The sequence below is a fragment of the Haliotis rubra genome, unplaced genomic scaffold, assembly GCF_003918875.1.
Source record: "Haliotis rubra isolate DU_JTF1 unplaced genomic scaffold, ASM391887v1 Scf47, whole genome shotgun sequence".
Classification (NCBI taxonomy): Eukaryota; Metazoa; Mollusca; class Gastropoda; order Lepetellida; family Haliotidae; genus Haliotis; species Haliotis rubra.
In genome coordinates, this window is record NW_025767157.1 from 3,148,015 (window position 1) to 3,164,233 (window position 16,219).

General features: G+C 38.8%; 1 protein-coding gene across 1 annotated transcript; it reads left to right on the top strand.

Moving 5' to 3' along the window:
- The first annotated feature begins 4,241 nt into the window (after positions 1-4,241).
- Positions 4,242-15,195, top strand: LOC124290576 (organic cation transporter protein-like). The gene is made up of 7 exons (XM_046727324.1): positions 4,242-4,441; positions 5,225-5,441; positions 6,190-6,412; positions 7,123-7,304; positions 9,014-9,165; positions 9,667-9,737; positions 13,789-15,195. The coding sequence occupies exons 1-7, from the start codon at positions 4,242-4,244 to the stop codon at positions 13,905-13,907; spliced, it is 1,164 nt and encodes a 387-aa protein (XP_046583280.1). The 3' UTR covers positions 13,908-15,195.
- The last annotated feature ends 1,024 nt before the right edge of the window (positions 15,196-16,219 follow it).

A 16,219-nucleotide genomic window follows, 5' to 3' on the forward strand; every position in this document is an offset into this window, starting at 1 on the left:
TTCGAGCGCATTCCAACATGGCAGTGTATGCTGGAAGTCTGGTTGGCGCATTTGTTATGGGTTTCGTGTCAGATCTGTGAGTTTCCATTTTCTTCTCATGTCGTCCCATGAAGATCCTGGACAGAGGAGGTCTCCAGCAACCCATGCTTGTTGTAACACACGACTAACCGCATCAAGTGTTCATTGAGTTGATGCAATTCGCCATTCACTCTTTACCACACCCATGATTATAAAGGGTTACAATTGGTCTCCAGCAAACCATGTGTGAGGCGACCAACGGATTCGGGTGGTCAGGCTTACTGACTAGGTTGACACATGTCATCGTATGCCAATAACGTAGATCATGATTTGCTCATGCAGCTCATCACTGGATTGTCTGGTCCAGTCTCGATTATTTACAAACTGCCGCCATATAGCTGTAATATTGCTGAGCGCGGCGTTAAACAGCAATCAAACAACACAAGCACGCTTCACCATTGTAAAAGATTTCTTTTCTTTCAGTATTGGACGTAAAATAACATTTTTCATCAGCGTCGGGCTGCAGGCGATCTCCGCCATTGTGACGTCGTTCAGTCCCAACATTTACGTGTTCATCGTCATCCGTTTTATCAACGCCCTCTCCTCCATGTCTCTGTTCATGATCGCATTCGTGCTCGGTAAGTGGCGAGTAGGTGAACGTTGCTCAATGCTGCAATCGGTGTAATTCTAACTATACCGACGGAAATGAAATTATGCATCTTCGAAAACATATTAGTGGAGACATCTAATCGGCTAAAGGTTATGATTCTTGCAAGGCGTTACATTTAGATACATAAGTGATTGGGAACATGATACTCACAGACGTTTTTCAATGTGGGCAACACACAATAAAAACACTTTTTTTCTCTTAAAATAACATTTACACAATGTAGAGCTTGCCTTGGCTAAGCTGTATGGACGCACATTACCGCCACAGTCTAAAAACATCATCCTCTACCATATATCAGTCCCTCAGAAGAAATCATGAGCTTGCGTTCAAAAAGACATCTTCGAGAGAACCAGCGTTTCTTAAACGAGTGGTCACGGAAGTAGTTGGAGCACTACCAATGTCAGTAGGCACTATTTGCTGTGCAATGATCAGAGAGATACGTGGAAGTAAAAATAGTTCAAATATTTCTGCCTGTACAACTGTTTAAGGCGACATCGGATACAATTTGCACGAATGAAGTCAGTGATTCAATGTATGTTCGGCAAACAGCGCAACACTGTCTATCAAGAACAACACTTTCCCCGTGGTTAGAAACCAGTAGAATTTACGTTTCGATTACCAATATTGTAGTATGTTGAACGTATTCATTATGACGTTTTTTCGTATTATTGCATGAAACGATGTAAAATCTTCAGTCCGTTATCAAACTTAACTGAAACAGTTAAATGGACTGTTCTTCATCCCAGTTTCAAGTTGTACTTCGTGTGTGATACTCATATTTACTGACTGTTTGCTTATAAATTATTCACTTTCACCGGTAGTCTAATCAAATCTTTGAAGGGCATTAGAAGTGGAATGCATGGAGAAAAATGCAAGATTTATGGATGTCAACTTTTACATCAAATAACTACGACAAATTGTGAAAGTGTTTAAATATACTGAACATCATTGAAAACGCACCACAAGTTCAGATTATTAAAAGCGTGTAAGGAATTGATATTTTTTGAGTGGATAATAACAGATGGACGACTGACAAATACAACACAGAAAAGACGCTCATTCATTGAAATGTTCCACAGTCAGAAAGGATCAAACACACGTGGGGTCAAATCGAAAGGTCAATATCGCGTGTGACCGCCATTTGCATTGACACATGCAGTTCAACGTCTCCTCATTGAGTCAATAAGCGTCCGAATAGAGTTCTTGATGATGGCATTCCACTTCTGCAGTAGTGCAGCCTCAAGTTCCCGGATGTTTCGCATCTGTTGTAGCCGCGAAAGCCTTGACCAATTTCGTCCCACAAGTGCTCCATGGGGGATACATCTGGCGACTGTGCTGGCCAATGAATAACCTGGATGTGTTGCTGGGCCAGATACTGCATGGAAAGTCTCGTTGTGTGTGCCCGTGCGTTGTCCTGTTGAAAAGTATGGACATATTGGTGGTGATTGAAGACAGATACGATGTGATTCTGAAGAATCTGCTCACGGTAATAAAGGGCATTAACTCTCCCTTGACAGACATGAAGGCAGTCCTGTGATTGTAATTTATTCCACCCCAGACCATGAAACTCCCACTACCCAAAGGTCTGTCTGAACCACACACTCATCAGCATAAAATTCACCACGTCTACGTCAAACACGTAATCGGCCGTCAGCATTACGTAGTTGAAGACGTGACTCGTCAGTGACTACCACACCATGCCATTGTTGTAACCTTTACTGAAAATGCCTGCTAGCCCATTGTATACGCTCATTACGGTATCTGTCAGTCAGAATTGGTCCAACGTAAGGACGTCGAGCATGCAGCCCTGTAGCGTTTAGACGGCATCGCATGGAGTCAGCACTGATGACCCCCACGTCAACCTTGAACTAGTGCAGCAGTCCTGGCAGTCGGCAGTGTTCAATCACTGATATGGACAAGGTCAATATGGCGATCCTGATGGAGCGTCGTAACACGTTGTTGCCAAGGTCATTGAAGGTCACGGGTGTTGGCTATCTACTGATGTCGTCTATGAAGCCTAACGATGGTGGAGTGGCCAAGTCCAAGTTGTCGAGCAATATCCCTGCTGCTGGTGCCAACCTGAATCATGCCTAGTGCACGTTCTCTTTCGTGAGGTGTTAACCTCGGCATCTCTGTCCTCGTTTCACAATCGTCAGTGAAGCAATGAGAATCGGTTCTCATACACCTGCTTTTAATGTCACAGTCAGTATGATTTCAGAATGAAATTCGCGCTTTTTTCATGTCGTGGCTGCATGTTGATGCATTTTTGAATCAAGAGTCATACTGTGGACAGGAATTTGTTTCTGAAGCATTTTTTCAACTGGACATGCCCTTCGACTTCATGTTAGTTATATTCATTAATCATTGTCATTCTGAAATCCATCTTGATGAAAATATGGACAATTTTAGACTGGTGCTTTTTCAATGATGTTCAATATATTTTCCTGACATGAATAATCTATCTGATGTTTTTTGTACAGAAAATAATTCCAAATATTGGACAGATTCATTATTTAATGTAATTATGTCAGAGGTTTTTTCATCTATATATACTGGATAGTGAATTCGAAGATAATGTGAATCATGGTCAAGGAATTACTTGATGAACATTATCTTCAAAATCACACAGACTTTTTTAACATTTCATATTCGCAGCTTGTATACTGGGATAGTAGAAAAGAGCAGTGTATTATTAGTTACACGGCCTCGGGAAATGCGGATTCAAACAGTCAGTAACATCCCATACTACCTGGCAAATGGCCGTGTAACGAATTCATGATCCTTTAGATCTTTAAGCTGGATAATTTTACTGTATGTCAGACGGTTTAATTCGTTTCCTTCTATTTCCGCCGCGGTATGGCACGGAAAATGTTTCGCCATTATTGTTGTTGCGGGCGATTTGACTCAAGTAGGCTTGAATACTATACATGTATATATATGTCTTAATGGACTTGCTATTTCAAGTAATACCACCGTTTATGATATATCTTAAGTCCAATCGTTTAGCACTTCATAGATAAAAATAAAAAATAAAAGATGTGAGCTGGATTTCAACGTCAAAGGTGGCAAACTGTCAAGGTCGTCCATACAACCCGCTGGTACAGGGTGAGATGGATTCACACTCCACGTGCCACTTTCGAGTAAGGTTTCATATGCATTGGCCAACATTTCATAATTACAGATTGTATAAAGGGGCAGTACTAAGAGCTTTTGTTGTTTATACAGTGTAACTATAACTATGATGTGACAACATTTGAAGTTTGAGTTGAAGTGTAATGACTTTCAGTGAGAACGTTCTGAATACCAATTCTTCTCAGCACGGTCGGTGTGTCCAAACGTTGTGCGTCTCCAACATTTAAAGCCAACACCAATCGGTGTCCTCTTTTTTCTTCCTACTGCTCCTGCATGTTTACGAAAATAGAACAAAAACATGCATGGGTTTATTCATATATGTACAAAATTTAGGCTGCGGACAGGTCTTGTGGAAACAGTTTGTTAACAAACTAAGACAACCAGAAGCGCATTAACACGGGGATATGTGACGTTATTCGAGATGATATGCCAGCACTCTCTCCTGCTTTCAGGCCTTGAGATGGTTGGTCCATCTAAGCGAGTGTTGGCTGGGGTAGGCGTCCAGCTGTTCTGGAGTGTGGGCATGTTCATCCTGGGGGCGGTTGCCTACGCCCTCCGCTACTGGAAGACATTACAGCTCGTCATCTCAGTGCCTTCCGCTCTCCTGTTTGGATTGTGGTGGTACGTTACCTTCTGATGAATTTTTTTCCGAAGTCAGGCCAAATCCAACTTCACATAAACGGACGGAACGACCTTCACCAAACGCTGAAGTACTTAAACATTATCTCAAATTTTGTTAATAGACACTGTCAGTAGGAATATATATGTCACATAACGTACAGTTAAAGAGGACAATACTATGTAATCTGTTATTTCAGAGCATGACATATCTACATATCTCCATTGTGCTCATTATGTTCATTTGAACAGTTATACGCAGATACTATCAACGGCACAAAACATGTGGTCAGTGTGTCAAGTTTTGTGTAGTGCATAGTTCATCAAGTCTATGAGGCGGGTTCTGACCAACACATACTCTATGTATAATAATACCTAAAATACAAGAATCACGTCCGTATTTTCGACACTTTCATTCTTGAAATAGATTAACAGTACAATCGCTGAAATGATTGTGTAAATCGAACTAAGGTCCATGCAGGAAGCAAAGGTACTGTAAGTCCCCATGGTCCTAACCATGGAGTTCTCCCTTCAGTTATTGGCGATCTATAGCCTGTTTATATATTGTATGTAGTTTGAGCTCAACATGCTAGTTTTACATATATGTCAGTGATATTCTAGTTGGTTCTATTGTCCTGAATGTGTTCCGAATGTATTACTTGTAACATACGTTACAAATGTATTACTTGTTTTAGTCAAGATATGACTGAAATAATGCCGATGTGACTAAATATCGTAACTCACACACACACTAGACATCAGCTACGCTTAATGTTACTTCTTAAGGCTGATTCCAGAGTCCTCAAGGTGGTTGTTGTCACGTGGTCGCAAAGCGGAAGCGGAAGTCATCATTCAGAAAGCGGCAAAGAAAAACGGAGTAGAACTTCCAGCCTCAATGTTGGCTGAGCTGACCGTTGATGAGGGAGACCGAGGGAAGTTTACTCAACTGTTCACCTCAAGGATCATCAGAAACAGAACCCTAATCATCTTCTTCAACTGGCATGTAGTATACGATATAGTTATTATTAGAAGCTCTTGCTGTTTGTATAATGCAGTGTGAAAAAATCAAATAACAATGTCCTTTTTGATCAAATAATCATCTAAAACCCCAATATGCTTTAATTGGTAGTAAGTTTAGAACTACCAGTTTCCACAAAACATTCGCGATATCCTTGTAAGAAATGTGAATATTGTTAGGTTTCCTCTATACCTTGCCATAAATGCTGCCCTGTGTTCCGATCCACAAACTGGTTGTAACATTACGACCTGCCGTAGGCATACGAATGTCGTAGCGCTACGAATGTTTTGTAGATCGGGGCCCTGAACTATTACTGCCCGCAAACGTGGCTTCCAAAGAACATGAAAATCATTTTGTTGAAATCATGTCATTTAAAAGTCTTAGATTAAAAAACACGTTATCGCACGAACTGCCGCGCAAAAAGAGAAATATACGCCCACTGTAGATCGTTTCATCGTGCACGATAATGAGCAAAGTGATTTGTCAATTGTAAAATGTGAATTCTTTTTGTCCGGCACATCAGTTTAAATACCTATAGCTTACTTGTCACCGCGCCTTTTTGTATTTAATCCTTACAGTTCTTAAACATCTAAAATGTATAATTATGATCCTCTTTCACAGTCTTTCAGTTTGGGTCACGCTCGTACACACGCACACACTTTCCCAAACTGCCTGTTGTCGTCTTTGAGTCTTTTCACGTAGATAATCGCTCCTTCTGGTTGTTTTCTATTTCAGGTTTGTTGTGAACATAGCGTACTACGGTCTTGGACTTAATGTACAGAACCTGAGCGGCGACATTTACCTCAACTACACCATCGCCAGCATCGCGGAGACGGCGTCATACGTGGCGTGTATACTGCTGATGGACAAAGTTGGAAGGAAGCTGCTCCACTGCAGCAGTATGTTAGTGGGAGGGTTGGCGTGTGTGGCAGTGCTGTTCCCTGTTATATATGAAGGTTCGTGACAACCCCATCCCCTGACATTGCAGCCTCAAACGTTACCGCACAGCACCAGATTGCTCATGTAACCTTTCATGCATAAGGGTTCCATCTCTCCCTCGTGTCCCTCAAGGCATCCAGATTACTACTAACTTTGTCTTGGTATCCAGTTTTAAAAAGTTCGAATCATACCCGTGTACACCCCTACTACGAGTGTATTTAATACAGAATGAATTGTCATGTGTGCTCTTAACGAGAAAGAGGATATATATATATATATATATATATATATATATATATGTCAACATTGAAATATTGCCATCAGCGAGGTCATTAAACATTCCATGGCATCCAGCGTATTGTGCTGCTGCAGCGACTGCACCGATCTTCCTCCACATCTACAAAGCATTGTGAAAACATAATGAAGTTGACTTAACGTTTTAAGCTGCTTTAATTTTTTCATGGATGTTTAAGTACTAAAGTTTTACTTTATGAAACAGTGGATAACATAAAGGAACCTGTTTTCGTCATTTGAAAACTTTCAAAATGTGTTATTATATACACTAATCGGGTTGTGTGATGAATCTCAGGTATCCAGATGGTGTGAGTCTGTATATGAAATATGGTTTACACAGTTGTAACATCAGTAATTATATCTAATAACGCTTGAAAACAATGTCAGTCAGTCAATCAATCAACACTAACGACTGCGGTCAATATTGTCCCAGCACCCTCGTGGGTCACCATCCTACTCTCAATGATCGGGAAGCTCGGAGTGTCAGCTGCCTTCGCCATCATATACGTCTTTTCTGCCGAACTCATGCCCACCGTTGTACGCAACTCTGGCGTGGGAGCCAGCTCTACTTGTGGAAAGATAGGCGGAATGACCTCGCCCTATATTGCTGATCTGGTAAGTGAAGTGAAATTATACTTGGTTTTACTTCTTACCATCTTGTGATTAAATATTTTACTAGTGCTTATGTTTCTGACACATTTAAGGAGAGTTCAATGGTCACTATATAAACGTGGAAATAAGTATCGCAACATCCCATATTTTTCATATGTTAATGTGTTACCATTAGCCATAGCAAAGGGCACCTCGATTTAACTTACTATTCGGATAAATTGACAATCGCGGAATAATGAAATGGCAAATCTAAACGCAATAAACAAAACACTGTAATGTAATCCGAGAAGCAAACATGGCAACAAATTAATCAGATTGTAGTGCTGGTTAATATGACGTTAACAATCCAGAAGAGATCATCTGAGTATCAATAACCGAGCACAATGTCAATATCTAGTGTAATCTCGGCCAAATGCATTATAATCCCTTACCCTCTTCATTTACTGCATCAGACGTTGAATTTAGACGTTGAGGTGCTGTTCCATTCTTGATGGAGGGTTATATAACACATACCGGGTCCCTGGAGTATTCTGCGACCATAATGACTCAGCTGTTCTGTGGGATTGAGTTCAGGACTCTTGGTGGGCCAAGATAGCTATAGAGTTGTTTAGAAATTACCAACGGCATGATGTGCCCAAGAATTGTCATCCATGAAGACTGACCTTCTGACCAGAGGATGGTCATGGAATTGTGGTACAACAACCTTGTCTAGGATGTCAGTTGCCCATTTAAATTTTGCCTTGTCGGCACAAGATCAAGTTTACAGTCATGTACACCATCAGTAAACCATCAATAAACGGTGCCTTCTGCAACATGTTCCGCTGTGCATATGCACCAAACACGAGACGTGGTCTCCGTCATGAGCAAAAGACATTGACTTTCGCCCGATCAGTGGACTCTTCCGCATGATCTCACATTCCAGAAACAATGTATAGTGTAAAATCAATGTATGGTGCATCCGAAGGGACAAAATAATAATTCAAACAAACATAAGTATGATAGTAATATAAATGGCTCTGTGGGGGTTACAAATCATAGGTGTTGCGATACTTTGTCCATGAGTATATTCAAATTTACAACTTCGGGATTTAATCGTTCGTAAAACTCCAGGTTAATTTATGTTCAAACATTTTAAGTATTCACTGAACATAGATGAACCATGGTCAACATCACTTTGAACGTTCGTGCAACATGTCAAGGCGGGCGGGATGACTGGATAGTGGACAGTTCGCTACAATAAATGGCGCATGGCACCACCAACTAATATCACAGTTATAGGCTGTTCGGTATCTCACATTGTTGTCGAGTTACATCGTTTTCTTTATATTCTTAATAATCTATGTATTTTACCTTTTAATTGTTCAGGTGACTGAACCTCGTAATTCTTTTTATTATATTCTTAAGGGTGAAATACTGTAAATAAATAAACATGGTATTTTCACTGAGTAAAATAACATGTTATTTCACTGAGCAGAATATCACTTTTGTCTGGAACTACTTTCTGATTAAAGAGTTATGCAGACTTACTCGAACGATGTCTCGATCATTTATAAACAATGATCAAAATATAATAAATAGAATGTTTTGATAATGTTGTCAAATTTCATCTGCGCCACTCGTGAACATATCAACTTTGACAGACCACTCGATGCAATATACATGTTATTTGACAACATTAACAAAATATTCTATACATGTATTCTGTGTTTCAGGGTCTTCTCGTTGGCGGCGACCTGAAGGTGGCGCTGCCACTCATTGTGTTCGGCGTGTTATGTATGGCGGCCGGGGGTCTCTCCCTTTTACTTCCGGAAACCCTAAACACAACGCTACCCGAAAACATTCAAGATGCCAAAACCTTCGGAAAGTAGGTGTTTTCTTAATCTACTATTGGAGTGTTACAGGAGATGCTTCATGTAGTTGTCTATATGAGTGTATACTGACGTATACTTTGACTTTGAAATGTTATTAATTATCTTGTTATTGGTAAACAAATCGGTTTCATATCACTTTATATTGATAAAACAAACAGTGCATTTTAAGCAATTTTCACAGTGGAAAGTGAATGAAGGTAGAATATGTCAAAAGCCATATTCTCCGTCTTTGTTCCAAAGTAAATTTTTGTCAATCTGTGACCAAGATATTTTGTCTTCAAAGGAAAAAAAACATTCGTGGTATGTTTTCAATATATAGCTAGTGAGCTTTATTTTAATATCTGCGTCTTGCAATATAAGCAGCATAAACACAGGACGGATAGATATAAGGAAATGCGTTTGCACCAACTTTGCGCAGGCAAACTACATTTGATTGAGCTGACAGTGAGACGTCACCACGATGAATAATAAATATAACTCTTCATTCCTTTCAGGTCAACCTCTAGCACCAAATACAACCTGACGTCAAAAAGCAAGATAGCATCTGGAGATGTAAAGTTGAATGGTATTCAGAAAAACACACGTGTGAACATTGTATGCAACATGGATGTTTAACATTGTCAACAACACACGTGTGTAACATTGTATACAACACAGTTGTTTAACATTATCAACAACACACGTGTAACATTGTCAACAACACACGTGTGTAACATTGTATACAACACAGTTGTTTAACATTATCAACAACACACGTGTAACATTGCCAACAACACACGTGTAACATTGTCAACATATTCTACCGTTTATAGTTCAAGTTCTTTATTTCTAGGCCAAAGGCCAAAACAAAACAAAGCATAATATTTCAAATCACAATTGTGGGTGGTGTGTAGGTTCACATATTTCAATAGCCTAAGCACATTAATAGTTGACTCAACAAGTTACATTTTGTTTATATACACTCATGATGTGGTACACACACTTTGATAAACTTCAAATAACATTTGAGCACGGGTTATTCATCAAATGGACATATTTCACCATACTAGGAGGTGAATAATTATAGGTTGACAACTAACGTTTACGATATTTGACAAGGATAGGGCATACTAATAACACATGGTATTCGTCTTCAACATCACTACCACTATAATGGCAAAGTCGCCTATGGGGAAGTTTCATATTACTCCATCGTCCTATTTCTATCATAGACATGTGTAAACTTAATCTAAAGCGGGACAGCGCAAGTCTATATGTAGTAATATTAACAACAGTTAGGTATTTTTCGAAATACAGAGACTCCTTAAAGGTCACATATACTCTAGGGGGTACAAATACATAAATCACTAAGTGGCATCGTTATAAATGAAACCCCGCCATTAAAACTATTCATTCCGATCTTTAATGAACTTAAATCGACCTTTTTGACAACAGTGCCCAATTCTCACCCGCGAACGAAATTTCAACCAATCAGAGCGGCGCGTCTTTGTGACGTCATATGAGGAGTGAGTGAGTGAGTTAATATTTATCGTCACATCGGCAATATTTCAGCCATATCGTGACGAGAACAGTTTATAATTATATTATAGATCAATAAAGTAGGACATTAAAAAACCTGTTAATGAAGAACAGTAAAACTACTAGTGTACCACAGATATCCATTTAAAACTGGCAATTAAATCTAAAATATTGGAACTATAAATAACAATACAATATAAAAACAGGCTATAGATTGCCAACAACTGAAGGTGGATCACCACACTAGGGACCATGGGGACTTTTGCTTCCTGCATGGGCCCTAGCTGGATTTACATCATCCCCTCAGCTGTTAGCAATTGAGATATATCTAGCCATACATTAAAATTACACATATTCTACGATTAAAAAACGGAAAGTTGAAGTTTACTTTGAATGTTTTGGGACTTACGTACCCTCTCAGGAGGACAATCATTTTACAGTACTTTAACCCCTCTCGAGGATACAGCCACTAACAATCTGTGTTACTAATTCAAACTTCCAATCCTAAAATATTTAGCTATCTACAAATCTGTTAACAAATTTAATTCTTTTTAACAAGCAATAATTAAATGAGGACTTATATTAGTAAAAAGATCCTTCATAGTTCGGGATTTGAAATAGATATCCCTTTTGAGTCATATGAGGAATAGATATGAGGGCCGATGAAGAATTCATGTACATTTCAGGGGGTAGATTATCTTGTTTACAGGTTTGTATAAACCTGAAATCGTGACAACAGTTGTGAAAAATGAAACTATATGTTCTCACAATCTACTGTCATTTAATTTTGTCACCTGCTTTGCCTAGTTTCCGAGTTAAAACTTGTTTTCATAGACGATTCTGTCAAAATCGCTTGGTGTCGCTAGGCCTTATTTGTTCAAGCCAGAAAGCGATGATAGTGAAAACGATGGTCAGTCTCGCTCATCACGGTTCGGTTAATTTCTTCAACCTAAACAGTGCGACATTAAGATGGGTGGATACCCATCAGATGTCGTTATTTGAAAATATCCCCGGTAGCTCTTGTCTGATTGTAATAAAGTATCAGGGCAGTGTGGGCTTTTTCAGATTTTCTTATGCCTGGATGGTATAATGACTGAACCAAATTGATCCCATCTCGGTTTTTTTACCTCGATATTTAATCATGTCATGTAAAAATATGACGTCTATTACGTATGATATTAAAAATTGACATTTGATGTATTTGAATCCGTAAACTAAACAACCCTACTTTGCCATTGCTAGAAGAATCTGAAAATTTGCTTAGGTAAATAGGTACATACAGCTTTAGCAGACAGCAAATGCTTATACGTATTTCTTATGCAACAATTAAGTTCTGTTTGTATTCTCAAAACAGTGTCGGCCCATAAGATCTGGTTTCACTAAGACTGGAGAGGTTTGATTTCCACATTTGTAAAATATTATGAATATCAGTTATTCTTTGGCTAAATTCGGATATAAATCTAAATATATCCGATACATACTGTGAGAGGCACACATGGCCAAATCCGTATTCAAAAAGCAATTTTTTAACTAAACGAACCCAATATTCAAATATATAGGGTGTGCATTTGAGATTTTTAATAACATTCTGTAAATAATAGGTACATATCTGTCTTCTTTGCAAGATATTACTTTCAGCCAGTATTTTACAATTCGTATCAATCTTTCAGATAACAACGGTAATACACCCAACTCGCCGTAGACCTATGTTTATATGATATGATATGATATGATATGATATTGTATGATATGTATGATATGATATATGATATGATATGATATGATATGATATGATATTATATTATATGATATTATATGATATTATATGATATTATATTATATTATATTATATTATATTATATATTATATTCATCATTAGGATGACCCTCTTTCGCCACTGTGTAATCAGAGACCATATAATAGATATTATATTATATGGTCTCTGGTGTAATATACGAAGCGGGTCCTGAAATAACATATAGATTATTCAAATCGATGGTGCCCACAAAACGTTTGAGCTGAAAACCAACGTCTTTGCGCGTATCATTGTTCCAGATGAATGCCGTATCGGCGTATTGTACGCATAAAAAGTAGTCAAATGCTGACGACTTGCAAACTGCAACCTTATTAAATATGTGGGGAAATCATTCTTTTCGCTTTCATGACTAATTGTTAACAGACGTCGTCTCATTTAAAAAACTTTCTTCAATATAGTTTGAACTAATTTCAGGGAGTGGCTCTTTGTCTCCTTTTCTCTGGTACGGGTTGTGTCAGAGAAATTGTTATGGTAAATCATTGAACAATAACGTATGGAGCACGTGAGGATAGTTACATCTCGATTTTCAACGGTTCATGGCAGTTCGATATGCAAGGAAATGTCACCCCACCCCCACAATATGTTATCTACCATGTTTACACACTGCCAGTAATAATTAACTTTCACTGAGCTAATGTGCGTTGATTAAAAAACTGTTATTATATACTGAAAGGCAAAGTTATTGTAACTGACTTGAAGTTAGATATGTGAATTAACAACTGATACTTTTATGATAAGACTACACTAGGATTGCAAATGGCACCGATGACTTCAAGAACGCGTACAGACTGTAATTCTTATACAGGATCCTGTCACCGTATCGCGTTGTAATACATGGAAATAAATGAGATTCTTCCTAGCAGTGTGGGATAAACCGAAAGAAAGGTAACTCTGCTGAGTATTGAAATGTACAGGCATACCATCAGATTCAAAGTTTGCTAAGGAGCAACATCCAGAACACCTCCAACAACAAGGAGATTGAAACATCTAAAGTTTTAAACTTCTGCAATTTGTAACTTCAAGTAGAACTTTTGAATTTTTCAAGGTTGACTTTCACATGTGCAATTGCAATTCATATTCAAATAAAAACTGGTCCTAATGTATTAAGAAGGGGAGTGCAAATACTGCCAGTAGGGATGTCTTCTTTTAGTAAACATGTCATTGTAGTACATTTATGTTATTCATATTCATGCATTGGATCATGCCGTAGAATTATACAATCCTGACTGCATAATATTTGTTAGTTGTTACTTTTCCTTATGTTACGTTTTTCTGTTCTCAGGAAATGTGCTAAAACGGAGTGCTTGGTTCCCAAGAGCGCGGCATGATAAAACCACGGATGTCGAAATGGAGAATTGCCAACGTACGGCATGCCTTCTGGAACCGACGGAAGAAACTTAAGATATTTTATAGATAGAGAACCAAAACATTGTGTATAGGGCCCGTGACAAGTGTATATTCAAGAACCAGTTATGGTTCCAAATTGAATTGCGCGACAGCCAAATATGACTTTACTAGACCGGACAAAGTGTATACCCATGCTTGGCTGTTACATCTGTTGACAGTCGTAATAGTTGGTTAATTTGGGGATGATTAGATCGGACATTTGTTATTCCTGCAAGGATTATCGGTCCTTACTGTCAACTGACAACCACCTACTGTGACCATTTGTGCATTACATGTATTAAGTTGTGCTGAAATTACTCTGTTCTGTTCCTAAGACAGCCCTTTGCCTGACCTGATCTGAACTAATTCAATCGTGGCTGTGGTGCATATGTTGATCGGCAGGAGGAGGATCTCATGATTTGGGTGGAATATCTTTCCGGGATTGTGACCTCTTACTGATTAGGCCTAAGCGATCATCCTTTTCACTATTAACCATCGTCCAATTGTTTCACAGATTTGTACACATCTGTACAGAAACATGGCATGGATAGAATATAGAAATTGTCCCACACAAAGGGGATACAATCAAACAAAAACGATTCTTGTTGTCTGTTAAAGAATGCTTGATTATAACACTGCAAGAATGAAATCTGATCCAAAACACCATTTTATATGATGACGTAATTGTCATCATATGACATATGGCAATTTGTAATTGTCATGTTGTGTGACACGGCAAACCGGGGCGCCAGTTGTTAGACTATTAAAATAATATAAATAAGAATAAGAGTATGTATTATTTCCACCCCTCCACTAAATAGTATGCCCACTTACTCCCGTTTTATACTAGTAGTACATACAAAAGGCAGCGTATAACATTGTTCTCTCTTGTTCAAATATTGCTACAAAGAACAAAGGAAGAAACATTTACATGATTTCCCGACAGATTATTGTTGCATCTCACAACTTGTGTGTGTATGCACGCTAAAATGGTCCTTGTATGAGTCACGGGTGAGAAACGCCAAGGGATAGATGTGGGCTAATTGCAATGGAGGACTACTATACACATCTTACTTGCCATGTAAAATATTAAATAGAAACAATTTGAAATATGTCCATTCTTAAAGCAGAGTACATAATACGATTTCCATTATATCATAAGCATGTGTTTATGAATCGCCATCAGTATCAGATAGTGTCATATTTGTATCATCTTTTGTCATCGGTAAGTATTTCATCGGTAGCCTGACCATATGTATCTTGAAAAGCGAAGCATCGTTCAATGCAATAAACATGAAGTCGTTATTCATAAAGTCTCGTGCTTCATTAGCGATATTTAGCCCGGATTTTATATGGAACTGTCAAAAAGTCACTACGTTTTACTGTTATATACTAGTGATAATACACCTCCTGGTGTAACTTGAATTTTCTTGACCGTGTGCTTCTTAATGGAAGAGTAGTTTCAATGGTTCCCAATAGGAACTGGCAGCCTTCTGGACTTCAGTAGAGATTTTGATGATCACCCCATGCAGCTATATATATTGTACAGGTGCTCCCTGGCTCTAAAGGAGGACACCTGTCAGGTGCACCCATGCCTCATCAATATGTCCATCTCCCCGGTAACAGGTGCTCTCCTCATGTACCATGGCCCTATACGCGCACAATGGCTGCTACTCCGATAGCCTGACAAGTTCCATTCAGCTCATCTGGGAGCGGTATAGTGATAGTTACACACTGGAGTTTGAAAAACCATGCATTGTATACTCAACAAAATTAGAACATACCCACATTATTGGTAGTAATTGTGAGAAGGGTAATTCTGCTTAGTTTCTTGTTGTGCCATACACCAGGCAAAGACATACAGGCCATTTGGTCAAAAATGTGGTCCTAAAGCTCGAAACATGCGTGAAGCACATCAATCACAAGCAGCAAGTCACGTAATTTTCATAGCGACCGCGTGTGAATTAGTTTACAAGCACATTACTAAACACAGTGTATTAAAAAAGCCCAAAACCCAGCCAGACATCAGGGCTGGTAACTTCAAAATGTTACCAGCCCAAAATGGATTTAGCCAGACCAGACACCAAGATATGGTGAATGTATGTATGGAACATCTAAACTTTTCACCCGACCATCGACCTAGCTAGCTGTAAATTATAGACCGTCCGTCAGAAATCTAGAACGTCTCTGCGGTTGGAAGCGTATTTCATACACTGCTAAACAGCTAAAAGTTGTCAGATTAATGAGGAAAAAGCTAGTAAATCACAAATCAGCAGCATGGGTGTGCCACATGTAGGCCCAACCCTGGATATCAGTTGCATGAACCG

What these genes read in the sequence shown, in the direction of transcription:
- LOC124290576 (XM_046727324.1), top strand. Translation starts at nt 4,242, where the DNA reads ATGATATGCCAGCACTCTCTCCTGCTTTCAGGCCTTGAGATGGTTGGT. An exon ending in GTTCCCTGTTATATATGAAG is followed by an intron (nt 6,413 to 7,122) that starts GTTCGTGACAAC and finishes ATATTGTCCCAG; the next exon opens with CACCCTCGTGGGTCACCATC. An exon ending in GATGCCAAAACCTTCGGAAA is followed by an intron (nt 9,166 to 9,666) that starts GTAGGTGTTTTC and finishes CATTCCTTTCAG; the next exon opens with GTCAACCTCTAGCACCAAAT.